The sequence below is a fragment of the Pimephales promelas genome, chromosome 23 (genome assembly GCF_988280905.1).
Source record: "Pimephales promelas chromosome 23, fPimPro1.hap1.1, whole genome shotgun sequence".
NCBI classification, from domain to species: domain Eukaryota; kingdom Metazoa; phylum Chordata; class Actinopteri; order Cypriniformes; family Leuciscidae; genus Pimephales; species Pimephales promelas.
The window spans coordinates 6,699,087-6,727,025 of NC_142791.1; the positions used below are offsets into that span (position 1 = coordinate 6,699,087).

The following is a 27,939-nucleotide window of genomic DNA, read 5'->3' on the forward strand; positions in this document are numbered from 1 at the left end:
ATGAATTTTTATATGACAGTATTTTGACACCGGACAGACCTAGTTTAAAAGTTTTAAATATTTATAGTGCTCATATCCGACAATCCAAACTTTGAAAAAAAAAGAGAGACTTGCCTCATCTTTTTTATGTAACAGGATATGTGACTTCTCTCTGGCAGTAAAACAGGAAGTTTAAACTACATAATTAATGCAGCTCTTGGATGGGTGAATGCAATGGGAATTAAGGCTTTCTGGTGGTCAGTCAACCTTTTCTTTGTCATCTTAATAATTCAGGTATTCAATTTGTAAAGATTTATCTCACTCAAACGATATTTTCGAATCCTAGTTAGCCTACCTTTTCAGGCGAACTTAATTTCTCAGCAGAAAACTATTTAGAAAATGAAACAGGATGCCTTACTGAAAATCCAGTGGGCTACTAATATAATCTGTTATTTATTTAGAAAATGAATGAATAAAATTAACCAGTACAGGCTTGGTAGCCTAATGCCTCCACAAATTAAGCAAGCACAACGTAAATGATAGCGAGCTGACGATGGGCCATAACGTTACCTGTTGATCTAGGCCATTTTCGTTTGTTTGTTTGTTTGTTTGTTTGTTTTTTAACCCATTTAACATATTTTCTTGGTTATATTCTTATTTACCGAGCTGTAGTCGCTCTTTAAACAAAACCATGTAAATCAAAAAATGCGTAGAGTTCAAATAATGAATGTTCTTGCGTAAATCTACGCAATGTTTGTCAATAGAGAGCATTTTTTTTATTCTTCTGACTGAAATGCGACGTCATGCGTCACGTGGAGAACTTTGGGACTGGGCTTCACAACACGTCACGACCTCAATAGTTGCGTAGCGAGGGTGATACACCGCCATGTGGTCTGATTGATGTGTCAAAGCACATCGTGAGCGCACGAATTGTAATCTTGCAGACTGGAAACTGACCGTCACTAAAACAGCTTGGGAAGTGTCTTTCACGTCTTAATTTTGTCTGAAAACTGTTGTGACAGTTTTTTACGCCTTGCTTTGCTGCCTTCTTTTGTCATAAGGAACAAAGCGTTATGCACGCCTGCCAGAGAAAATAATAACGACCGGAAAACGGTAAGGATTCAGCAACATTACAATGCACTGACTAAATTATTCATTAAATAGGCTTACATTAAATTGCTGCAAATATCTGGTGAGTGTGATTGTAAAACCATACAGAATGGATTTATTCTGGATATGTATAGTATTCTTGGATTTAAAAATAAATGAAAAACATAATTAAAAAGATATTACAATGGGAAATCGTTATGAACTGAGCTCTGGTTCCTTTAAGGAGGGGTTGGCCATTGTTTAATAGAAGAGCCAGTTTTAAATGATCGGACCGATTTGGTATCATCTGGAATTCTTCATCAAAACTGGGATCTATGAGCGGGAAAGCATTACTAAAGACGAAAGAAGATAAGGATGCAAACAAGGGTAAGACATCGCATTATTTTGCTTAAACCTTATTGTTCCACCCTCATAAATTTGGTTGTTTATAATTGCGCGGAAAAGGCGCACGTTGGAAGCCATTGATAGTTCTGGTTATGCATACGGTTACAATTAATGGGCCGCTGTCAAGCCCTGAAAATGTATTGGACTGAAAATCATTACATTGATTCCCTCCTCGTCAAAGCCGATCTATGCATCTATAAAGAGAGCAACTTAAAATTAAATGATATTAAAAAAAATATGTTAGCGTTTAAGCTTAAAGATATGCATAACCAACAAGTGTGATGTTTATTTTGCGATTATATTTGAGGTGAATCTCATTTGTGATGCGGTCACTTTAAATCTACTTTAACAGCTGAGCGCGCGCGCTTCACGAGCAGCAAAAATAGCTTTCCAGTCTTCTCACGGTTTGCGTTTGCCTCACAACAACTAACGCCCTATAAAACCTGTTGACAGCAAGAAAACAATTATGTTTTTATTTCTTTTTCTTGAGCGTGATATAGCCTACTATCCGCGCTTCAGTTCACGGATGAAGGCTGTGGGTACCTATTGCCATGGAGACAAAGAGGCGTAGAGGCTGCCTCATAAAAAATACATAACATGCTGTATAATGGCCCTTTCACACCGGATGCGTAACGGAAAAGCGAAACGAAAAAGCGAATAGTTCGCGTGAGAATATTTCGCGTCAAAACCATTCACATCAGCCGCGACGCGAATTTGCGACGTTCAGAACTTCAACATTCCAAAACATTCGCGCCGATGAAAGCAGACCTGATTTTCATCAGAAAACGTAGGCTACTCTATACTTATTATTATAGCCTATAGGTGAATAAATATAGATTTTATATTAGATGTCTTTTTGAAGTGATGTTAACATGATGCTTTAATAGGCTTAATAAAAAAATAAAAAAATCCCAATCTCTAAATAGCACATTTTCAAATAAGCACATAAGTCCATTAGGAAAGATAAAGATGAATGCGTTCTTACCGGATTCGATCAGTGCATTTTGAATTTATATTTGTCTGATGATCTGGCAGCTTCGATTGGACCTTCTTTTTAATTATGTGCATGTCAGTAACTCGCAGTAACTACTGGCAGGTGGAGCTCACTTTCACCAGTTCACTTTAGGTCCACAGTTGCCTGGTTCCTTGTCCACGCAGCATTCATCAGAGCAAACACTCTCTCCACGAAGAGTTTGTTTGTTTGTGATGGCTCCATTAACGTCTGTGCTGTGCATTTTCTATGTTTTCTTATTACATTTTTTTTAAATTGTAGAATTGTTATTTAAAGGGCGATTAAATAAAAGGATGCAGACAAAAAAAAAATGCGGTACAGTGCTATGACTTGCGGGACGTGGCACATAGCTTCTTCATCACTATCATTATCATCCAGTGAAGACAGGCTTTTTATTTTATTTAAAAGCAGAAAAGAAGGTTTGGGGCACCCACTACCGGAGCTAGAAACATATGGCAGAAGGTGAGCTGTCCCATTCATCAGGGGCTACGTTTACATGCAATCAAATAAACACTTTTAGTAAACGTATTGAAGGCTCAAATGGACTGAAAAGCCTTGTAAACACCCGGTTGGGCTCGATACGAACGAACGAGCACAACGTCCCACCAGTCCTTGTTTCAGATATTCATTCACAGACTCGACACACAAGCAATCAGAAGGTCCGTCCGTCATTGCTGCGGTCACGTCACCTTTGTTTCCCTGTATATGATTGGCTGAAGCCTTTTCTTTCGCCTCAAAAATCGACATCGAAGCGAAAAAAATAAAAGTCGTTTTTTCGCCGCAGCAGATTCGCGTTCGGTGTGGAAGCACTCATTACACAAACAGCTGATCAAAAAATAAAACCATCGCGCGAATTATTCGCGCGTCAAAATCGCGTTCAGTGTGAAAGGGCCTTAAAGCAGATGTATTCTGTTTTTAGTGTCTACAGTGGTTCTTTCACTGGACATAAATTGCATAACATTTTATATAAGGTCAACAAGCATTAAAGTGCATGCCTGATTTTTAGTCTTGGCTATGTGTGTTGTGTGGTTGAGTTATAAGTAATAAAGCTTCACAAGCCCCTGAGGGGGAGCTGTAAATGCCTGTGCCGAGGATTATGTTTGATTAAATTGTTACAGGAAAAACTCATTAAAGTTTATTACGTCATGGAAAAGCGAGGAACAATCTACACATCTACACTGAGGCCATGTTAAATGAGGGCTCATTAAGACACAGCTTTTAATTATATATAATAGACCTTTGGGGATTCAGCCTAAATGAGAGATTAATCTTGTGTTGAGTTTTAATTGAACACACCGTCCATTTACACCTTCATTAATTCTGGTCACTTTATCTGTCACCACTTCCGTCCATGTTTTTAGTTTTACTTCAAATATACATTTTCATAACGTTCCATTTATGAGCATCAGTTACAGCCAGTTTCACAGACAAGGCTTAAGCATATAGTAACAATAGTAATAACTGAAAATGCATGTTTGAGCTGTTTTAACTGAAAGAAACTTGCACTAACATATCTTCAAATATGTCAGTGTAATTGTTTTGTCTCAAGATGCACACCAGTAAGGTTTTTAAGGGACATTTATAAAAGCTACTTAAATGTTGTAATTGAACTAAGGACTAATCCTTGCTTAATCTAAGCCTTAGATTAATCTAATCTGATTTAATGTTAATTTTATCTTTTACTAATATATTACGTAAATAAAAAGTTGCATTCATTAATATTATTATTATTATTATTATTGTATTATTATTATTATTATTATTATTATTATTAATGGACCTGAGCATATAGGAACAAACAATGAACAGTTTTATTGCCATTAATTATTGTTATCAAAGATTAATAAATACAGTTACAAATGGATTACTCATTATTATTTAATGTTAGTCAATCCATTAACTAATGTTAACCTATATCATATTCTGTGTTAAAACTAACAACATTGATTTTCTTTGTTTAAGCCTCAGCGATTAAACCTCATAAAAGTGTCAGTGACAAGAATTCATCATATGGGATCTACTATATATAAATCGACCACACATGTGTAAACAAATAATAAAAAAACATATTTTTCTAAAATGTAAATACAGGCAGGCTAGAAAATACATTATGTTGGACAATTTAAAAAAAATTGTCTTTCCCCCTTTGTTTTTGCAGTTGGTATCATAGAAAACAATATTGTAGGCTATTATGTCAAATTTGTATGTGTATGCGTAATTGCATGAATACAATTTTGACAAATGTCTTAATACTGTGATGTGTTCAGCTTTGTAATTATTGAACACAAATGTTTCAGTTAATAGTTTAAATGGGTGGTTGATTATGATTTCACTTTTCTAACTTTAGTTAGTGTGTAATGTAACTGTTTGAGCATAAACAACATATGCAAAGTAACAATGCTTACATTTCAAAGCAAAGGTTTTTTTTAATAGGCTGCTACAACAAATGGCTGTAGGGCCTACACAACATTCCTCCTGGGTTAGTGACATCACCAACCCTAGAATTTACATGAACCAACCCTGGAACATTGTCATGGCAGAAAATGCTAATAAATAACTAGAATATAGTTAACTCCACATCATCTATATAAAATTCATTAACTAAGCATTCAAAAATATCCTGTTGCATTCTACATGTTGTCACTTCTTGGGTCCCTCCATCATTGTCTAACTGAACATAAATGGTTAAACGTTTTTGAAATTTTCAGTGCATGTTTGCGTGAGGTAAAAGACACAGTTGATGAAGCTGAGACGTACATTCTCGGACGCGGCGCCGCGCGCGCGGTTACAAAAAAAGCCGTGCATACAGCCAAGCGAAATGTGGTCTTGCCGGTCTTGCGCACCGAACGCGTCATTTTTGCAGAGCGCACCTTTACGCTCGTGCGGACGTCTCGAGTGTAAACAAGGCTTTACTCCGTGTCAGCTCGTGCTCTAATCGGTAAAGGGGCAGAGATTTCAGACCTGTGTTTATTAAGCAGATCTCCAAGATTTCTCTTTTTTGTGAGGGGGTGCGCAGACCTCTCCATAATCATCTTCAGCAGTAGCAGCCTCCGAAGCACCACTAACTCCGCCTCTGTTTACCTCGTAAGCTGATATTAGTATTTAAACATTCTTTATGATAAAAAAAAAATATTTTAATAACATGTTTGCGGTCGTCATCGTGATAAATCCCGCCCCAACGTTTCTGATTGGTTTCTCTTTGCCAGACTAACTTGCTTAGCAAATCTAAATTTGCAGAAATTGTCCCAGGCTACATTATACCACCACATTAGTGAAGAGGATAGTGTAGTTATCACTAAATACAAGGCTTTACCAATACCACCAGATGGCAGTAGCCTGCCTATCATCTTTTCTAACTTTATTGGTCTCTTTCTTTCGGGCTGTGTGCGTGTTTGTCCTACCAGATTTTTTTTTTCTCTAATACTTGTTGTTCTGTCACTATGTTGAAGTATACACAATTCAAGATGGCAAGGAGTACATTCTGTTGCGGACGGAGTCAACTCAGTCTCTTGCAGTAGATAAGAAAGAAAACTCACCCTTTCATAGTAAATGTCAGGAGCTCTTTTGCTGTCCATTCTGGAAACTCTTCTTTCTAAAGAAAAAAGAAAACGGTGAAGGTTTGTAGAGATGAGAGGTTTATCGGTTCTGCCTGCCTAGCACCTTAAATGTTAATTTCACGAAAGATAACCAAACCCCCCAAAATACACCGTAACCCACCGGAAATAGCATGCGTTGTAGACGTTCAGTGCACGAAGTGCTGTTATGAATTTGAATGAACTGCTTTATGGTGGACTTTCTATCTCTGAATAGTAAGGGAATGTTTTCACGTCTAGGCCAGCACAAGTTATTGTTACTCCTGCATGTAGCCTACACACTGATTTATTGTTCACTTCAGGATCGCTAATGTTCTCTCTCAGCTCATTTTAAATGTTTTAGCGCCATCATGTGGTGACTTAAAGATCAGCCTCATCGGGGTGGGGTTGTTTTCGCCTTCTCGTCTGAGATGGTTCTGAAAACATCAGGGGGCTTTCTTTAAAGGAGCTTGACAAATGAATGAGATATACATTTATATGCATGGTATGTTTGAGTGGTTGAATGGGTTTATTTGTTTGGCGTGGGTCTTTGGTGCTGTCCGTGGTGCTGAAATTCACCAATTCAACTAAGTGGCTTGGAAGAGATTTCAAGTTGTTTAATCAAAAGAGGATTGCTGTTTTAAAAAACAAACCGTTTTGAAAACTCGTATATTCGCTATGGAAAATAATGTATTGTTCTGCTGTTCTTTAATGTTGTTGGCACCATCTATCCTATACACTGTGTAAATGTTTTGTTAGGTAATTTAAAAATGAGCTTGATGCGGAAACATCATCTTCAGGGAAATATTATATATATATTATATATAAATATAAAATATATATATATTATATATATATATATATATATAAATATTATATAACCATTCATTTAACCTTATTTAACTTTACCTTACAGTAAGATTATTTTATGTAATATTATATATATGCCATATGCCATATGCCTATGTAAGATAATTCATGTGAAATTGCTGAAGATTTGTTGATATTTGATATATAAGTACAGTACACTCTAAAAAATACTGGGTTGTTTCAACCCAAATTTGGGTCAAATATGGACAAACCCAAATGTTGGGTTAAAAAGTCATAAAAAAAATTACAGTTAAAAGTGAAAGTTGAAGTTGGGTTAAAATTTTAAATTACATTTTTAACCCAACATTTGGGTTTGTCCATATTCAACCCAAATTTGGATTAAAACAACCCAGCATTGTTTAGAGTGTACAACATATGAATTTCCTTAAGTTAAATTTATATTTAAAAAGAAAAAAAAAAACATGCATTTAGTTACATATTAGTGAAATAGTTTTTTTTATGAATAATAAGAATCACCTTTAATTAATGAGGAAAGATGCTTTCCCAGAATTCCTGGTTAGAACAATCTTTTGTTTATTATTAAAAAATTGTTTTACTGCATTATTTTAGTGACATGTGTGTCACACTGATGGTGTATGTTATTATTAGTTGCTGCAGAGGCCAATTTTGATTAATTTTTAGTCGTTATGTGGCCTTGTCAGTGTAGTTTGCAGTAAAAAACATATCTGAAAACCACACTGTACAAATTTACACTGTACAAATGAATATGCATTATCTAATCAATAAAATTGTGGCAACAGATTACAAGCAATATTATTAATTAAATTGAACAAATTAGAATTGAGTAATAATTAATCAAATTATTACTTAAAAGTTAAAACAAACAATGATCACCATAATGGTGACTTAAATGTACGTTTTTTTTTTGTTGTTTTTTTTTTTGGGGGGGGGGGGGGCGTTTTACTCATTTTAAATGGTTAACTTTTAAGGATTTAATTTGATTAATTATTACTCAATTCTATATTGTTAAATTGAATTCATAATATTGCTTGTAATCTGTTGCCACAATTTTTTTGATTAGATAAAGCACTTCATTTTTACAGTAACTTGTCATTGTAATGCTTCAAAAATGCTTTTAAGGGTAATTTTTTTTGTAATACGGTTGTATTTTTCTAACAACCACAGTTTTTTTTTACACTCTTTAAAATAAAGGTTCCAAAAGTGGGTTTTCGCAGCAATGCCATAAAAGAACCATTTTGGTTCCCCTCATGAAACTTTCAGTGAGCAGTTCTTAAAAGAAGAATTGTTTTTCTGTAAAGGACATTTTAATAATCTAAAGAACTTTTTTTCCTTATAAAGAACCTTTTTTTTTGCAATGGAAAGGTTCATGGCACATGTTTAAGGTTCTTTATTGAACCATCAGTGCCAATAAATTGAGTGTATAATTGTACAGAACAAAACAAAAAATGATATACATAAAAAAAAACTATTAATGAGTTGGATTATATGTGGCACAAAGGCCACTCCTCATTTCAGGAGCCTCAAGAGGCTCTAATGTTACCTGATTATACACAGCTGCTTATTGAAGACCACAGTCACGTCTCTGGGGCCGTGCTGCTGCAGGAGAACGAGCTGCTGCTGCTGCTGCTGCTGCAATACAACCCACTGTCGAAAAGAGAGCAGTCTGAAATCTCTGCAATAGTGGATGTGGATATTTTTCTTTCATGGATCATATTGCTGACACCAGAGTTTATGTGCCGTTTCCTACGCCTTTGAATTTCCATATTTTGGGCGGTCTTGGGGGAACGGGGACGGGGAATCTGTTGAGTACCTATGCAGATCTCCACTGCTGAAAACGAGAGCGCATCTGCAGGGGAAGACGATTAATCTACTCAACTTCAATTAAAAGCTGCATTATTGAAAGGCGGGGACCTCTTGCTCATAATTTTCCAGCACAATCCCCCACCCACCTCCTCGTTCTCGCATAAAGACACTATTTAATTATTTCCTCAGACGCGGTGTGTTAACAGGTGCCCGTTTTTCTGAATCAGCGCATGGCTTGGTAAAGCTTTGGATATGGCACAATGGCACGCGTTTCTCTCTCAGACAAACGCGCAACAAAAAGGCAACATTTTCTAGAAGACAGCTTTTTTCCCCGAAGAGAAGAAGAGGAGCTGCTGCTGTCCGGGATCTGCTGCACCATGGCAGGGCACAACAGCCGACGCTGAATGAAGCGACTGGAAAGGCTTCAAACCAAGTGATTTGTCAATGAAACAAACAAAAAAAAAATGCTCTTTCTTCTGAAATGACCGTTACGCATTCCGTCATGGAGTATTGATTTTTCCACCTCAGTGACAATGTTCTGAGCACACAGGACTTTAATATATACAACATATGGTCATTTTTAATCTGGGACGCGTCGCTACAACAAAACGCCAAACTGGCTACAGCCGCAGCGATCGCCAGCTCCCTCATTCGGCAGAAGAGGCAAGCGAGGGAGCGGGAGAAAGCCAATGCCAACCGATGCGCCAGCAGCCCCAACAAGAGCATAGGGAACTGCGAGAAGCCCAGCAGGCTCAACTTATTCTCACGCGTCAAACTCTTCGGCTCGAAGAAACGCAAAAGAAGACGGCCAGGTCTGATGTTATGTGTGTTCTTTTTACCAGACTTTACCCAGATAGCCATGTCCATCAATCATCGTCATCATCATCCTCATTAATACACTACTGCTCTATATTTAACTCCTTATGCACTAAGATCCGCTGCGCAGAGTAGCAAGACAAGGATTTCACAGTCCACTGCTTTTGAACACTGGCTTCTCTTTGAGCTAGAGCTGATGTTGCAATATCACCAGGTCACACAGCTCCTCACTTGTTCTCACTATATCATGCAGTCTGGATCAAATAAACAGAGATCTGTGGCACTCTGGGTTGTGCTGACTTTTTATTTGATAGATTGTTATTGCTGATAATGGCCATTTGTTGTAAATATGCTGATGATATGATCACTGGCTGGTCTTTTACTATATTCGGTTGTTTATGAATTAATATAGTGAGTTTTTGGTTGCTAGGTTGAGGTTTTTGTTGGGTCACAGAATATGTGCTTCATCAGATAACGTGCAAATTATCAACAACAAAAAAACCTTTTAAAATGATATATTCTGTTGAGATATTCATGCTCAAAGCATTGAAAATACAACCAATTACAAGATAAAATTAGAAATGCAAATTAATGTTAATAATAGGAACATAAATAACAAACTAATAAATAGTAACACATATGATTTAATATGACTGAACTCACTGTAAAAATTAATGCACTTTATCTAATCAAAAAAATTGTGGCAGATTACTGGCAATATTATTAATTAAATTTAAGAATAGAATTGAGTAATAATTAATCAAATTAATTCCTTTAAATCTAACCATTTAAAATGAGTAAATCGTACAAAAAAAGTATGTTTAAGTCATCATTATGGTGATCAGTGTTTGTTTTAGGTTTGTTTTAAAATGACGGGTTTCTCCTTCAGTGATTCTGCTTGATAACATCAGATGTCTTCAATGTTGGCAATATAAAATAAAGATAATATAAAATAATTAATTTTTGACGTCTGTTTTTTTGTTGAATTTTTTGGTGTAAACTTTACTCATTTTAAATGGTTAACTTTTAAGGGATAATTTGATTAATTATTACTCAATTTGTTCAATTTAATTAATAATATTACTTGTAATCTGTTGCCACAATTTTATTGATTAGATAAAGCATATTCATTTTCACAGTGTACTATTGGTCAGATCATACCTCTGCTTGTGGAGATGGGAATTTTAATGGATGACTAAAACAATTTATTATTTTACATCATCATCAAATATCAATAGCACAGAATCGGTAAACATTAACGTGATGTGCTCTCGTTGCTCTTTTTTGTTGCATTTTCTCTTGTATACAATGAGGAAATAAAGGTTTGGAACTCATAAATTCAGAGATAGCCTACAGAAATGTATGTTATATAAGTCACAGTCATCTATCTCCTAAACACTAAGGCATGCTTGGCAAATCACTGGGTCCTGTTGGCACCAGCACTCACTATGTTTTCACAATTCACATTTGATGGTTTCCTTGGCTTGCCCAAGCTGTGCCTTTGTGTTAGATGCTCTTCTTCTTCTTCACCTCATATAATGTGCTGTTGCATGCCCTTCCTTTCCCCCCCTTTCTCCTAATATGTGTTATGTCAATTTTACAGAGCCTCAGCTCAAGGGGATAGTCACCAAGCTCTACAGTCGACAAGGCTTTCATCTACAACTCCAAGCTGATGGGACCATCAATGGTACAAAGGAGGAAGATAATAGCTATGGTCTGTTCGCTACATGAAACACGTTCAAACACGACTGAGCCTACACACTTCTTTCCCATGGGTTCAATTCTGTTTTGTTGTACTGTAACTTCACAGCTATTTTCAACCTCATCCCTGTTGGGCTGCGGGTGGTGGCTATACAGGGCGTTCAGACCAAGCTCTACCTGGCCATGAACAACGAGGGCTACCTGTACACCTCTGTAAGTAGGATGAACTCTGCATGAAAACTGCATCTTTGTGAGTCCCTCCTACACATTGTGGGCTCTTCTGAGTTCAGGGCAGTCGTAAACATCCCACATTTCGTCTCTGCCGCTCTCATCGGAGTTAAATCTATGTCTTTGACAGCATCATGGATGCCTGAGGATCCGAGCTGTTAACTTAAAGGTTGCAGGTTGGATTCCAGACAGCGGGCGATCGATAGACTGAAGAGATAATGAGATCCAACTCCTGCCCAAACACCATCTGCCCCTCTTATTTATCGCAGCAGTGTATCGTGATCTTCATATTCAAAGAAGAGATGATGGCATATTTAGACGTTCTTGTTAGCACCTCGCAACCTCACAAAGATAATTCACACTTCGAATAATTGCTTTGTATTTGGACTATGAATAGAACGCTCTCGGGAGATGATGCATCATCATACCCGAGGTTTTCTACAGTTTTCGAGTTTTTAAATATTACGCTCTAATGGATATTCTGTTTTGCGACTGCCTCCCTCGCCTCTTTCCTTTGATTAAATGTGCTGTGGCGACATGAATAATTTAGTGCCGTGCCAATAAGTGCTTCTGTCACTTCAAAATGGACACTTTGAGCAACATTGCTGGCATTTGAAGTGGCCAGGTCTGTGCTTTCATAACGCAGGAACAGTTTACTCTGTACCTTGGCTTTGCGGGTTCACGCCTGACTGCCCACAGGAATAACTCGAACTCGCACCTATGGTCGTGCCGGTGTACACGTATCTCCTCGTTGATTTTGAGTGGTTGTTTTCCCCAGGATGAATGTATTGATCCTCAGGAATGAGTCAAATTGTTTCGGGCCTCAGGAGTCTAACGGTAATCAATCCGAACCACAAACTGGACGGGGCGGCGTGCTACCATGTTTAGACCACTTATTACAGTTCCAATCAGTGGAATTTACCTCCAGGTTTAAAGACAAATCATGATGAGGTGTCGTCGTGTGGATATTGATGGAGGCTGGTCTGGACCATCCCTCCACACCCTCGCACACACATTTTCTTTTCCTCTCTCTTATGCAAATACTCCTCCACAAACATGGAAGAATAATTCTCTCTGTCTTCTCTGCCTGTTTTACTCTCACAGGAGCACTTCACGCCTGAGTGCAAATTCAAAGAGTCAGTGTTTGAGAACTATTACGTGACCTACTCGTCAATGATCTATCGGCAGCAGCAGTCGGGCCGAGGCTGGTACCTGGGTCTCAACAAAGAGGGTCAAGTCATGAAGGGCAACCATGTAAAGAAGACCAAGCCGGCTGCACACTTCATCCCCAAACCTCTCAAAGGTTTGTTTAAGCGTTTAAGCCAGGCTGATAGCTTTCTAAAAATATCTTCTTTAGATTGAGGATAAATTGGCTGATTGGAGCACAAGCATTCAAGTAGGTTGTTGGCTTTCAGGTCGTATCTGCAGTTATTTGGTGTTATTGATTTATGAAAAGATGAAAATGCATCTGGAAGAGCATGCTTGTCTCTAAATTATAAGGCATAACCTTGGTGTGCATAAGGGATGTCCATGTAAACATGTTGACAGTTTAACTAACTTTAACTTGCTCAGCAAATTCTGTTTAGGGTGCAGGATTGTTACCATATGTTTTATCAGACATTTTATTGGACTCTGACTTAAAGGGATACTCCACTTTTTTTTGGAGATAGGCTCATTTTACCACTCCCCCAGAGTTAAACAGTTGGGTTTTACCGTTTTCGGATGTATTCAGCCGATTTTCTGATATTTAGAAGAATATCAGTAAACCGATAGTTTCTGGTCTTATTGACTTCCATAGTATATGTTTTTCCTACTATAAGTCAATGAGACCAGAAACTGTCTGGTTACTGATATTCTTCTAAATATCAGAAAATCGGCTGAATGGATTCGAAAACGGTAAAACTCAACTGTTTAACTCTGGGGGAGTGGTAAAATGAGCCTATTTCCAAAAAAAGTGGAGTATCCCTTTAACAACATGGCATCATGACTTTGCGTAAACATACACGCCACTTTCAAGTCAAGTGGCGTGTCATCTATACGCATTTTGAGCTATCCGCTTGTATGCGTGTATGTCCACGCCAAAACAAACCGTCATCTTTTGCGTGTATGTACACGCCGTTAAATGTCCGAGCGAAACGAAGCAAAATGTAAATCTACATCTGGGGAGCGATATTTTTTTCCTAGGATGGTAGGGGCAGACTCATTAACCCCAGTGACGGGTAGGTTTAGGGACGGGGTTGGGGTAGGTCATATATTTATTTATATAGAGAGTAATGTAATGTCATAAACACGCTGAAAAGAGATTATGCATGTTGATAGCATGCCAAAAATGGAAATACGAATTGGCGTGTCATACATACGCCATTTCATGAGATCAGTCTGGACTTAAAGTTAATCTTTAAAAACATTATGGGCTGGTTTCACAGACAGAGCTTAGCCTTAGACTAAGACAGAATTGACCTTTGGCTAATTCTCTGAGAGATTTTGACCTTAATTCTCTTAAAACTCTTAGTTTTATTCTCTTAGACAAAATACAATAAAATGTTCATATTAACTATTTATGGGTTATTGGCCAAAATAAGAAAATAATTACTGCATTAACTAGAATCTAACTAGAATTCTTAAAACATCACCGACCATAAAAGAAGGCATAGTTAAGTATAGTCACACCTTATTAGACCCCTTGATGAAATCATTTTTCCTCCCTAAATTAAAATGGTGCCTTTCTTTCTCAGAACTGGCTAAATCTGAGGGGAAATCAAAACCTGCAGCTGCTTGTGCACTGTCATAATTCAAGCTAAGATGACTAGACATTAATCTACTTGAAATGAGCACAGGTGCTCCATGCAATTGGATTTAAAACAAAGTTATGTTATATTAGAACAAGGTGCAGGGCAAAATTATTCTTTTACTGCAGTAGGGTACTTACCTAGAACTTGTCAAATGATGATTTTCCGGTAACGCTTCCTTTTACAGTCCAGTTACCCATGTAAATACTACGTACTTATTTTAGTAACTACAATTACTGGATAATAACTAGTACTAACCCTGAACCTACCCCTGTTCCATGTACTTACCTTATCTTAGCCAGTACTTTCTAGGTAAGTACACTGTAAGTACTGTACTGTAAAAGGAAGCGTTACGGATTTTCCATTCCGACAAACAGACCGGAAGTCATTCATTTCTAATATAGAGTATAATATGGGAGCTAAGTGGGTTTCCGATCATATATGGGTATGTGGAATTTTAAGTTCTGTTTTGATCTTGCTGAAATATTTGAACTTTTACGGCTAGACCGTATGTGACCGCCCAATCAATATTCTAATTCTAATCAAAACTATGAGCACAAATGAGAATTACTTCACTAAAACGTATTTCTTTAAAACACTATTTCTTTTAAATGAGCGGTTAAGAATAATGTGTATCAATAATTATGTCAAAAAGAACCATTTTATACTCATTAAATAATTCTTAACATTGCTAGAAAAGTCTTTACATTTTTCTTTCAAAAATATTGACGGTCAGTTGTTTTGTGTGGATATATTGGTACATTCAATCATTTTACCGTAGAGGAGCCAGTTTGAAAAGTTACGTGCGACTGCCAAAAATGCGACAAACTTATGCAAATATCAGAGATGGGGCAGGAAATACTCATGAAAGTGTTCAATGTTACATTGCTGTTCAGCGCGGAACATACAGACTGCAAACAATTGTGAATGAGCAGTTTTTATATTATTTTATTATATAAAGAGGTATGAAATATGTTCCCACATTTTATATTCTTCATTGTTTTTTATTTTATTATTGAAATAATCTGTTTTCCAAACATTTCTTCGAAAGAATTAGTAAAGGAGCCCTTAAGGATTCCGAATCATTCAATTTCTTGTGATTCCCATCCCTTGTGTAGACACTAATAGAAGGTATTGATTTACTAATAAAGAGACAAGCTTGCTGGAACCTGAACATGAGATTCACGGGGCCTGTTGCTTGTGTCTCTCCCCATTATAGTTGCTATGTACAGAGAGCCGTCGCTCCACGAACTGACCGAGTTCTCCCGCTCCGGAAGTGGCACTCCGACGAAGAGCCGCAGCGCCTCGGCCATGCTCAACGGCGGCAAGACTCTCAGCCAGAACGAGTCGACATAACCTGCTGCTGGACTCTACCGTCAACTAAACAGCACAAACGTGTTTACAAGAGTGCGGTGAAACCCTTAGCTGGTCGCTAGCTAGTGTTTCCTGAAATCACTGTGATGAGAACTGAAGTGCAAACCTACATTGTACAATCTTCTGCAGGTCAACCTCCTGAGACAAACAAATCAAGCCATTTTACCGATGTAGGGGTCATTTGCGGTCGATCCCCGTTTCCGTGTGTAGCATAAAGAGCTGTGGTTCTCCCCCGTGACATTGTCACAGAATCTTCTAGAACACCTACTCTTGTGTTTTGCTCTATTTCCTCTTAGGGATGCCAACTCCATAGAGCTGAGTCAACTGCAATATGACAATAGCAGCTTGTGCGACCCATTTATCGGTATATAGAGGCAGAAATCCCAAAGGTTTTGGACATATGATGCAAGTATTTCAGCTCAGCTTTTTTGAGGCAGCGGTTCATTGTTGTGTGCTTTGTAGACAAGCCGGTTTGCTCCTCTCTTCTCTTTGTCTTATCTTATCAGCCCACCCCCCCACACACACACATTGTTATTCCGCAAATAAATAAACAGATTTAGGGTTCGGTCTGTCTGCACACCAAAGATGTCATTAGTCTCTTTATATTGAAGTAAGTCAATCTGTGTAATTTCGGCTTCCTCAGAAAAACCACTGGAGTGAGTGTCATTTAGTTTAGAGGAAATGTATTCAGGATAGATAAAGGCTACTCGCTGTGCGTCCCCTGCTTTTTTATCGGTTTATGTCTTCCTTTACTTCCCTTCTAATTTGGGAACCCAGCATCTTGGAGAAGTGTCAAATCAGAAAATGTTTAAATTATTGATTAACATGATTAAGTAAAAACAGGCCAGGCTTTTTTCCACTCAACAAAAATGTCATGAAAACCAAGCAAGAGGAAGCTTCCATTGCTCCAACAGGGCTAAATCAGCATAAGGAAACAACTTGTGTATGAAATTTCGTTCCTATAGTTATTCTTTCTCGTCTTCAGTGGTCAGGCAGCAGCCCCTGGTTATAATTTTGATCAAAATCCTCTACTGTGATATGTATGTGTGTGTGTGTGTGTGAAGCATATTTAATGCATGGGGGACAATGGACGCTGCATGTTGTGTAGCTGTATATTAACTACAATATGGAACCATGTGCTCTAATGGATACTGGAGTAAAATACAAATGTATATAAGTGCATTTTATCCTGCTACTGCTACGTTTATTATATGTTGTACATTTAAGAAGCTGCACTGAATAAAATGTTTTGTATGTTCAGAGCACTCATGACGTTTGATAATAATAATAATAATAATTTGTTACATTTATATAGCGCTTTACACTTTTTGGTATGTTTTAGCTTACTTCAATGGCATCCAAGATGTAGGTGTCTTTGTTTCCGCAGTAGTTTCAATTTTGATATTTTAAGGTCAAACCGTTCGTGTCTATCAGTCATATAATGGAGGTCTATGGTCACCACCCCAATGAGCATGCACAGAGAATCATGGCTGAGATAAAAACAATATAAATACTGTTCATTTTCTCACACAAAGCGCTCATTTCGTGTCTTAGGCCATCAATGTGTACTTACATTTACGAGTCATTAAATCGTGTTTAATTTGGACTTCTCTGTGCATGCTCTTTGAGGTGGTGACCATAGACCTCCATTAAATGACTGACAGGCAAGAACGGTTAGACCCAAAAATATCAAAATTGAAACTACTGCAGAAACAAAGACACCTACACCTTGGATGCCCTTGCGGTAAGCTAAACATTTTTAAGCTAAAAAAGCTCTTAGTATTTTGTTTATACCTCGAATGTGACCATATCCCATTGCAGACTTGAATAATGTTAAAATGATCAATAACCTTAGTTTTAAACATATGGTACAAAAAGTGCATCAAAAAGTGAACCTCTCTGAAATACTTAATTCTGATTAGCTCATTACTGCAGATCTGACTGTATATTATTCTTTGCATTTATAATAACTTAATTTATTTAAAATTAGTTTGACATACTAGGCTGAAGTTATCAGTAATATTAAAGGAGTAGTTCACTTTTTAAAAAAACGTTTGCTGATAATTTACTCACCACCATGTCATCCAAGATGTCCATGTCTTTCTATCTTCAGTCGAAAAGAAATTAAGGTTTTTGATGAAAACATTCCAGGATTTTTCTCCATAAAATTAACTTATCAAGCTACACAGTTTGCACTGAAACTGTCTTTTGGACCTCGAACCGTTTGGTTCCCATTAAAGTCCATTATATGGAGAAAAATCCTGGAATGTTTCCATCAAAAACTTACAAAGAACAAAGAATTACTCCTTTAACTGAACAATATTATGAAGACAGTAGCAAATAACAAAAAGTGGCTTTAATTACCTGATGAATTTGTTATGTACCAGTTTTTTTGAAGTTATGTACCAGTTTGTCAGTGAAAATCACATCCTTTAAATGCGCAGACTGTGACATTCAGAACTCAGAAACGTACTCAATGTTCATTTTGGCATTGCGCTGCATAAATAGTCCGAATTTAAACGAGAAGTCGTGAATAAACATCAGGTCAGCAAGCACGGTTTGATTTTTAAGTAGATGGTTCTACCTGTTTTTCTATTCATGAATTCATATTGATGAAGTCACCATGAACGAAGAAATTGATTTTGTTGTGCATTGCTTCACTGGAGTGGTGTAATGAAACCTTGATAACGTCTAATGCATAACCAATGAGGAGGCCATTGGAAAACCATCTACTGTTGTTTATATACTGTAAATGGCCATCCAATTCAACTCTATTCAACTAAAATAATATGATCAAACCATTAAATAATGTAAAGCACTGAAAGTAAAGAATTGACGCAATCAAGCATTTTAGACAGAGCAATAAAGCAAGCAATTTAAAGCAACGGAGGAAAATGAAATGACAGAAAATAGCTTTAATTGTTTTTGGCTGTCATATACTAAAGAAAAAAAACATAAAAACAAATGTGATTCATTGATTTCAAAATATAGGAAAACTCATACACTGATTCAAGCATACAGGGCGGTCACTTCAAGAATTCAAAATGTGCCTCAATAAGCTCCTTGGGCAAATCTGGGGTGGTTACATCATCACTAAGGCCATCAAGTCCTACATTAATATTTCATAACCTGAAATTAATTTTGAATGAACTGGGCTTTGGTTCCCAATAAACCCAGTGAGATGGGATTATTTGCCCCTGGGAAAGGTGCTAAAGACTTTGCATTCATTAACAGTCTTGTGATCAAAATAGCATTGCATGTGGTGGAGAGGATGTGACATCACCTGGTTGTGGCACCAGATGGTGCCTGATGAGAAGCACAAACTGACTGATATGGAAGAGTGATGTGGGATGGATATATGTGTAGATACGGAAGAAAGGAAATGAGATGGAGGAGTAAAGTTATTATGGACAGCTCAGTGCTGAAAATCTGATTTCGAGAGCAGCACTCAGGAAATTGTGCTCGGTGCTGCACCGGTAAATGAAAATAATGAACGGAGGGAGACCAGACAAAGTTGAGTCTAGGCTGAATTGCATCTATGGCCGGGCAGCCCCTGCTTTGTGCTGTCATGCGTGGTTCACTCTAACTCCACCACAGTCAACCTGGACTCTTTAAAGCTACACTGTGTAACTCTTTTAGTTTATTCTTAGCTAAAAACACTTAGTTCTTTCAAAAACATATGTGCTCATTAATGTATATTTACTTCCTTCAAGTAATAAAGTATTCTCGTGAGTGTATAATATGCCATTAAAAATACATACGGGTAAGGGGTTCATTAGCCAAAGTTCATTAGCCAAAGAGGGACATACCCATTAATTCAAGCTTCGCCTTCCGCGTTTACGTTTGAGTTAACACTCATGGATGAGGTCGAACTGGAAGCCATGTTAATCTTGGACTACAATGGCCACCGTAGGAGTTAAAACGAAATCGGAATTGAGAGGAACACAAACTAATATTCACTGGATGCTCATATACCTTTTCACCCCTAGATGGGGGTAAAAATCACACAGTGTAGCTTTAAAGGAAATGCACGGCTTAGTGAGCACCAAATTCTTCAAATAATTTTATCGGCGGACGGCGGCTATACTGTGGGAACTATCAAGTTCTATGGACTTCTTACATAACACTGGGAAACCTGCAGATACTAGAAAGTATATTTGCAGGTCTGTGTTTATATTTACAGTACGGCAGTGTGCTGGAGCAGATTTAAGCGTGACGTTCCCATCTGTTTTGGTGTGCGTGTGCTGCGGGTGTTGATGGAGTGCAGAGGAAAGGTGGGGCTGACAGCCTGTATCATCACTAGTTGCCATGGAATCAGGGGGGATTGGCTTTTAAAAGGTTATGGGTAAAACCCATATATATATATATACTTTTTTGCTGATGAATGGGTGCTTCTACACTTTAGATTCAATATAGTCATATTTTATTCTGTGTCATAAAAGCTTTGAGTCAGGCCATAAGGAGAATCTGAAAGCTAGGGCTTCTCTCTTATAAATGGGGAGAGCAGGTTAAAAATGCATGTAAGCTCTGTAAAAACGAAAAAACAAAAAAAATCAAACCTAGTTGTTTGTGGGTTTGCTTTATGCATCTTTTAAAAGCTTGGCAATGTACAGATTCCTGTCTCAAACTCTTATCTTGGGATTTACACATACGCACACATACAATGCACATATGGAGGACACCCCAATGTAGCCACGCCATTTAAATTATTATTATTTTTTTACTAAGGCACAGCCCTAAGGTGAAAAAAAGCGTACAAAATATAGTTACATGGAATATCAGTGCAAATATGCCAACACTATTTTGTGTAAATTGAATATGTTGGGAATACTCTATCTAGGTCCATACAGTGTTTAAAGTAGACATGAAACAGAAGTTGTGATAGTCTTTTCTTCCTTACTGTTATGTATATTGTGAAGCGGCTTCACAAATGAAGAAAAATGTAGAGCGAGTCTTGTTCATTGGGATTTGATTGGATAGTTGTTAGTTGCAGTGATCTCAAGTGAATGATGTCTTATTGTCTTGCCCTCGCACAGATAAACAAGTCAACAGAGAAGAGAAGTGTATGTGAGCACTTCTGGCACGCCACAATGAACATAGCCACGCTGTCTGATTCAAACGTTTTTTTTTTAACTGGTTTCTTTTTAATAAAGTCAGTCAAAATCAGGGGCGTTTTCAGTAGCAGTAATAGCATTAAGTGGCATGGCCATCTTATGCACAAAAAAACATTGGAATATGCACTTAAATTGGAATTGCAATGAAAACATTGCAATATATCTGATTTTCAGAGGCATATGTCACTAAAATTGTGTCACGCATGAGCCCCATGCATGTCTGACAATAGTGATTATCGTATACCGACTTGATAATGACTTTCCAAGATAATATTTTAGCAATCACGTCATGCAACGCAATGAACCTGCTCTTTATTCCACATGCAACTTGTGAACAAGCAACACAGTTTGTACTCCTGGTAAAGAAAATGTATGGTAACAATTTATTTTGATGGTCCCTTTTAAACATTCTATTAACTATAAGTAACTACATGTCAACTAACGATCATTAGAGTATTGGTGTACTGTCTGCTTAATATCTGCTAATTCTTTATTGTGATGGTACTCCAACAGACAATCTACTGACTATAACTTTGCAACATGTCAACTTAATCTAATCCTAACACCTACCAGTCTACTAATACTCGACTAATACTCGAATAATGAGAGTTAGTAGGTGCAAAATATGGGGACACTTTTTTATGGGTTTCCTTCCTACTAATTAAAGGCTAGAAACACTCCTTGTAAAAAATCTCAAACTGGTTTAAAATAATGAGATTATGGTTTCAAATAGTGTGAATCCACACAACATCTGTAGTGATAAAAGCAAACCAAACACCAATCCATGCATAATTCACACAAACAACATTTTTACTGCATAGGCTTGTGTAATATCACCATATCTTCCATAAATAGAATCCCAGTCATACTGGGTATCCAAGGACACCTCTATAAGACTTGCAGTGATTTATAGATTTTTCAGACTCTGTGCAATGGCTCAAGGTTTGAGCGCTGATGTGTGTATGAGCTCGGCACTCATTCCACCTGATCGATCAGAAAACAGTCTGATTTCAAGGATAAGCCTGATCTCTAGAGCAGAAATGACAGCTTGATGATGCCATTTGATTTGATGATGTCATTCTATCGAAATTGGAACAGAGGGAATGCAGTTGAGCATGAATACAAATGGGAGAATCCACAAGCCAACTCCTTTTAAAGAAATATAGACAAGAACCTCCTATTCATCAAACCACAGGGTTGCGGTTTGTAATTATAAGAGGTCCATGCATCATTCTCCTGCCGAAGCCGTGTTTACCACTGAGCTGAGATTGAAATACTGCCATAGATTATCTGACATGACAGACCAAATTAATGTCTATTGGTAATCATGCATGTGAACCTTTGCCTTGCCCTGTATAATTAATGACAATGAAGTTCATTAGATTTGTGTCGGGATAACGATGTCCAGAGTTGAATACAGGGGATATGATCACATAATCACTCAAATTATGGATTTAATTATGGCGGCAAATACACCATTTGCTGATTGCACTCGGTAAGTGCGAATACAGTGCAGGCTCACACTAGCTCGTATCCAAGGTAAATCATCAACAATATCCTTCCTTACTTGTGTTTTATTTAACTAAATACATCGTAATCAGATAAAACGCATGCGCAGGTTTGCTTCGTGAAAAAGCGTGCACCCGAGTCCGTGTTGTTTTCACATTCACGCGAATCATGCCACAGTTTTTTTGTGCAGCCGAACTCAGACCATCTCCTTCAGGAGGTCTCGGGGTTCAGTATCCGGATCCGCGTGACAGTTTCACATATGCAATTTTTGCCCTGCGAACTGTGCCCTGTTCCGAACTAAACTGCCAGTGTGAGAACGCCACACTGAAATGTTTTTCCCTCTCCCTCTAAAAAAATGGACCAACCTACTGTCCAACTACTATGTCTGGAGGAGAAGGACTGCTCTCTGGATTTGACGCGCCTAAAGCTCCAAGGCACGCCTCCCAAGGAACGGTCCTTGAGAGGGTTTCGCCGCTTTTGTGCAGTGGGTGCTGGTGAATAATGGATCGGCTATCACCATCTGCCCAGAGGAGGACGTCCCCACTCTGGACCAGAGCCCAGCCAACCTTCACCCCACTGTATGGCTAGAGACCGAGCCAGCACCAGTAACAAGGACTGACCCAACCATCGCCTCAGAGTGAGCCTCATGAAATGTCTGACCAGGTGCGTGAGCCGGCAACATCATGTGCTACTATGGGAGTATTGGTGGAGTACGAAGGAATGGGGGAGGGTGAACTGAAGCTGGCCTCTGTAATATATTATTTTGAAGATGATGTTTGCATGAATCTCCCATCCCGCTGGTTCTTTCCCCCTTAAAGTCTCCAATGCCCCCGCTGGTTCCACCCAGCTCAAAGTCTCCTGTGTCTCCAGAGTTCCCTCCCAGCCTCCATTTTTCACCTCCTCTTCCAATAATAGTCAATTCCTCAGTCTCGCCTCTGCTCGTTTCCTTCAGCCTTTCGGCTTCTCCTCTGATGCCACTCTACGGTGTGGAATTGCCTCTGGTCTTCCGGTCTCCAGCTCCACCTAGTAAAGAGGATCCCCCGAGTCCATCTCTAGCCACTGATGCCCGTTGGCCCGTTGACCAGTCGGCTCTGCCTTGGTTCCTCCCTGCTTCGGCACCACGTGAGATCATCGTCCTTACAGATTCACAAGGCTCCCTCATCCCTCCGGCTCTCCCTTGGTTAGATATTACCCTGTTTGCACCACTAGGACTTAAAGATGTTAAGCTACGCTTTGTCCCTCCACCCCTTTAGCTCCATCTGGCTCAGCCTTCCCTCCAGCTCCACCTCAGTCCTCTGGCACTCTGGCTCCACCTCGGACTCGTCACCACGGCACACAGTCTCGCAGGCTCTTTGTCTGTGCTAAGGGATCTACTTCCATCGGCCTGGAGTCGTCTGCCGAGTCTCCACCCTACTTCGACTCTGCTGTAGGCCATCATCCATGCTGCACTTTGGGTCCAAGCCTGGCTGCTCCTTCTCCTGATTCCTCCCTAGCTCCTCCCACTATCATCACCACCTTGGTCTCTCCTTATGTTTTCTGCTCTCCGCCTACTCTGCATCCTCCTCCAGAGTCCTCTCATTCCCTCCAAGTTTGGACTTTTATGGCGCAAGGACGCATTTTTCTCATTCGATCTCCTGAGTGTTCTTTTACGTGTTCTTATACTCCCTACAACTTATCTTTTTATCTTTTACATTTTCATTTCTAAAAAAAGCCTCCTGCTTATATCCATTCAGAAGGTCATCCAGGTTTGTGGAATTGCAGACAGATCAGCCACTAGGCATGTACCGGTCACTGAAAACTGAGATCCACACAGAATTGAATCATTTGTCAGCAATGGGCTTTATGCCCAGCTGCACTACTTCCTGAACTTCAGCCAGCTCCTCGTTTCCTGTCTGCAATTATTGGCCAAATTGATTAATCCAGGTGTGCCTGACCTCAGTTGTCATGGCAACAATAATCAGACACACCTGAATTAATCAATTTGGCCAATAATGGTAGACAGGAAACAAGAAGCTGGCTGAAGTTCAGGAAGTAGTGCAGCTGGGCATAAAACCAATTCTTGGTCAGCTGAACCTCTTTGATCTAATGTATTTCCTTGAAGTAGCCCCTCAGATTTAACGTTAATAAGTTTGACCAATAATAAAATGAAGTCAATAATAATAACAACAACAACACAATTAAGTTCACCAAACCTTGTCAGCACAGATGGGTTTTTCAGATCAACTTGCCATTTTCAGAGCTGAAGACCTTTTCTCAACTGGATGGCTGGCTAATTAGAGAATGTGATATGCAGTTCTATATCTGTAAGGTACAAGCCAATTTCAGAGCCAGTCATTCTGTGATAAGAACCAGGAGCACTATTAATGAAAGACTTCCTCACATATATCCTGTGAACTTAATCAGCCAAGGCTAATCATAGAACCTGCGCCATCTATCCTGACGAGCAGTTCAAAAAAAGTCTGAACCTTTTAAAATAGTCTCGATTACTGTCAGCAGGCTCTCAGCGAGTGGTCTAATAGCTTCCATCTAAGTCAATATTTAATTAAATTCTGTAATTTGACACAAAAGTTTAATGTGAGTATTACTTATATTTAGTTCATTTTGGCACTACAATTGCAATCAAATTAGTCCTATTGGTGACTTGCACATGAGGTATTTTGGTCCTTTCCTCTGCACAAGCTGCTGTATCATAAATATTTTGGGATATCTTGGGATGCCTCAAATGGCCTTGGATAGAAATCATGCCACAGAATATAAATGAGATTGAGGTCAGGACTCTGACCCGACCATTCAAATATATGGAATTTTCTCTGTTTGGACCAACTCTGATGGTGATTTATTCCTTTGTTTAGGAACAGACAAGTTGTATGACCCACTTTCTTTAAAGTTTCAGATCACAAACATCCTGACAATGTGCTATAAAATTGGAAGAAATATAATCAAATGCCTGCAGACTCATACATTTCTCTCTCGTGCTACATTGTCATTTAAAGAATCCTTTGACATGATGTCTTTACACTGATTTTTGAAAGGACAGCCAAGGCATGACTGGTGCTACATTTTTTCTATTTGTGATTAATCTGCTTCAATTGCGACTGATGAAGCCCCAAGTCTTCAGACATCCTCTTCTAACCTTTTCCAGACTAATGAGCCTATATAATTCTACATGCTACATGCTACAGGTCATGCTACATTACACAAAATTCAGTGGTAACAAACTCTTTCATAGGGCAGGATGAGTACGTGATAGGAACACCTGACTCAATTATCATTGTTCACAAGGCTGAGAAATTCACATTATCAATAAATTAGCTTGACTAATTTAACCTTTTTTTCAATAATAAAATATAAATATTTTTGACTAGTTTGCTATAAAAAAAAATCCAAAACATTAAAAAATATTTCATCAACATTTTCTCATATTTGTTAATGTTAAAGTTCATGGGGCAGATATACATTTAAAGGGATCCTATTATGCCCTTTTACAAAGTATTGAGATTGTGTTAGGGTGTACTAGAACATGCTTGATTGTTCAAAAAACGTATTTTTTACATTATTACAGCACCTCTCTCCCCAGGTTTCGATGAAGCCCCTCCTTTCGAAATACGGAATGAGCTGTGATTGGTTAGCTGGCCCAGTGTGTCGTGATTGGCACAGATTGTTCAGGAAATGACTTGCCTCTCCATAACTGCGAGTTCTGCTCTAGTGTAAATATTAAGGATATGGCATCAATTTCAAATTCAAGTTAAAATTTAAATTCAATTCAAGCCCGATTCAGACCCTGACAATGTTAATTAACAAGAGGATCATACAAAATGCACAGACTTCGCAAGCACAGATTTCACAGTACGTTTCAGAGTGGTATGTTTTTTGTACTTTTTTCTGCATTATAGATACGATGTTATCCACCATTTTATCATTTTTTTGTTCGTTTGTTTGTTTTTCGGGAAAACTAAGTACGACCCCTTTAAAAACATTGAGAAGTTGATATGTGATGACTGAAAGCAATGGAACGAAAAATGAAAGATTCAGACCTTTAGATTAATTAAAGTAATTTGCCAAGTTAAAATACTCTCTGGTGTAACATTATGGGTACTGCTTGGAATATATTCACAATCCCTGTATTAAATAGGTAACTTAGGTTGACTGACTTTTGACAAAAACAATATACTCAAACAAGATTCAGATAGTATGAAGTAAATATCCTAAAACTTTTTGCTATTTTTTCATACCTTTGCACAGCATAGACATGACCTTTAGATGCTGCCAAGTACAAGTTAACATTGTTTCACGTTTGAACAAATACTGACACCTGGTGGCACTTCTTTCATGCAACATTTACAAGAAATTCAAACAAATTAAATAATATCAACGTTGCACAAAAACAAAACTTATTTCTATATTTCTTATAAAACACACATTATATGGCAGTAAAAACCCACAAATTGTATTTCCTGTCTCTTAATATGGTTTTGCATGGATAGTGTTTTCATTTCCAGAAGTTTTAGGGAGAACAGTGTACCACAGGAACCAAAGTCTCATTACCTCTCTGTAGTGAAGCCCTTTGGGTCATTGTGGGATTTTCAGGTGGAGAAGTAACACCATATGACCCCATAGGGATGCAGTCCTGTTGAGGAGCACCACCTTCTTCTGTGTGAAGGGTGAGATGGGCTGGAGGCTCTGGACCACATCTTACTAAAGCCATAAAGCACCTGTAGAACTGGCAATGAATTCCGAATTGATAGTAATACGAGTCTATAAGGATAATGAGGAAACAAATACACCTATAAGAAGCACATACCTGATTATTGAACAGAACGTAGATGATGGGATTCAAAACAGTGCTGCTCTTTGCTAGTATGGACGACACAACGCTGGCTGTGGGGCTGACCATGCCAACGCTGAATGTGCCAAGCAATGCCATGACCCCATACGGCATCCAACAGAGCAGGTAACAGGACACCATGGAAACCACCATCACCAGCACATGTGTTTCCCTCCTCTGCGCAGCTGTCTGATTGATCTTAGCAACCTGTGGGGTGAGGAGACAAGCTTTGAGGTTTGCTTTTCAAGAACAACAGCATAAAGCTGTACATTTGTGTCTGGTTTGAAATGCCACATGGTGTTTATGACAGAATTTAAAGCATTTTATTTTTTACATATGTTTTGATTTACAATTTTTGTTGTTGCATTTGTTAAGGCAGACAAGAATTTGCTAAAATGCTCAAATCTGATCCAGCTGTGCATACCCATTTCAAGGGATAGTTCACCCAAAAATCCTGGCATATTCTGGCATAATTTAACCCTCATGTCATTCCAAGCACATAAACCTTTGGTTAATCCTCGAAACACAAATTAAGAGAGGGGTTTCTGTCCCACCATTGAAAGTCCAGGTAACCAAAACTTAGAAGAGTCAAAAAAAATTCATAAAGGAGTCGCAAAATGAATCTTTATGAATCAAGTGGTTTAATCCAAGTGTTGTGAAGATATGATAACTATATGATGAACAGATTTAATTTAGGCTTTATTTACCTCTAAATAATGATCGACACAAACAACGCATGACACAGGCATAAGCTCCTGTTTACAATATGTGATGTGATGACACATGCGATAAGTGTGTTTATATTTGAATAAAAGCCTAAATTAAATCTGTTTATCATATGAAGCAATCATATCTCCTCAAAAGACTTTGA

General features: G+C 38.2%; 2 protein-coding genes across 6 annotated transcripts in view; one reads left to right on the forward strand and one right to left on the reverse strand.

Moving 5' to 3' along the window:
* Positions 1-27,939, reverse strand: part of tmtops3b (teleost multiple tissue opsin 3b) — a 30,089-nt gene that overhangs the window by 312 nt on the left and 1,838 nt on the right. For 2 of the 4 annotated variants that reach the window (XR_016149450.1, XR_016149449.1), the window contains 4 exons: positions 27,045-27,275; positions 26,789-26,963; positions 8,450-8,553; positions 6,022-6,077 (listed from right to left, as the gene is read on the reverse strand). Coding sequence is in view for 2 of the 4 variants with exons in the window: in XM_089126198.1 (XP_088982324.1) it covers positions 8,468-8,553; positions 26,789-26,963; positions 27,045-27,275 (492 nt within the window). In the remaining 2 variants the exon portion in view is untranslated. Of the gene's footprint in view, positions 1-6,021; positions 6,078-8,330; positions 8,554-24,276; positions 26,964-27,044; positions 27,276-27,939 lie in introns of those variants that run through there. The other 2 variants (XM_089126198.1, XM_039667490.2) reach the window with 2 other exon arrangements.
* Positions 801-16,880, forward strand: fgf13b (fibroblast growth factor 13b). 2 transcript variants are annotated; one of them, XM_089126199.1, is made up of 7 exons: positions 801-1,092; positions 1,313-1,455; positions 5,935-6,102; positions 11,132-11,242; positions 11,339-11,442; positions 12,562-12,760; positions 15,466-16,880. In XM_089126199.1, exons 2-7 carry the CDS (start codon positions 1,404-1,406, stop codon positions 15,600-15,602), a joined length of 771 nt encoding a protein of 256 aa, XP_088982325.1. In that variant the 5' UTR covers positions 801-1,092; positions 1,313-1,403; the 3' UTR covers positions 15,603-16,880. The 2 variants fall into 2 exon arrangements, with proteins under 2 accessions (XP_088982325.1, XP_039523428.1); XM_039667494.2 differs by lacking the exon at positions 5,935-6,102 and having other exon boundaries at positions 814-1,092.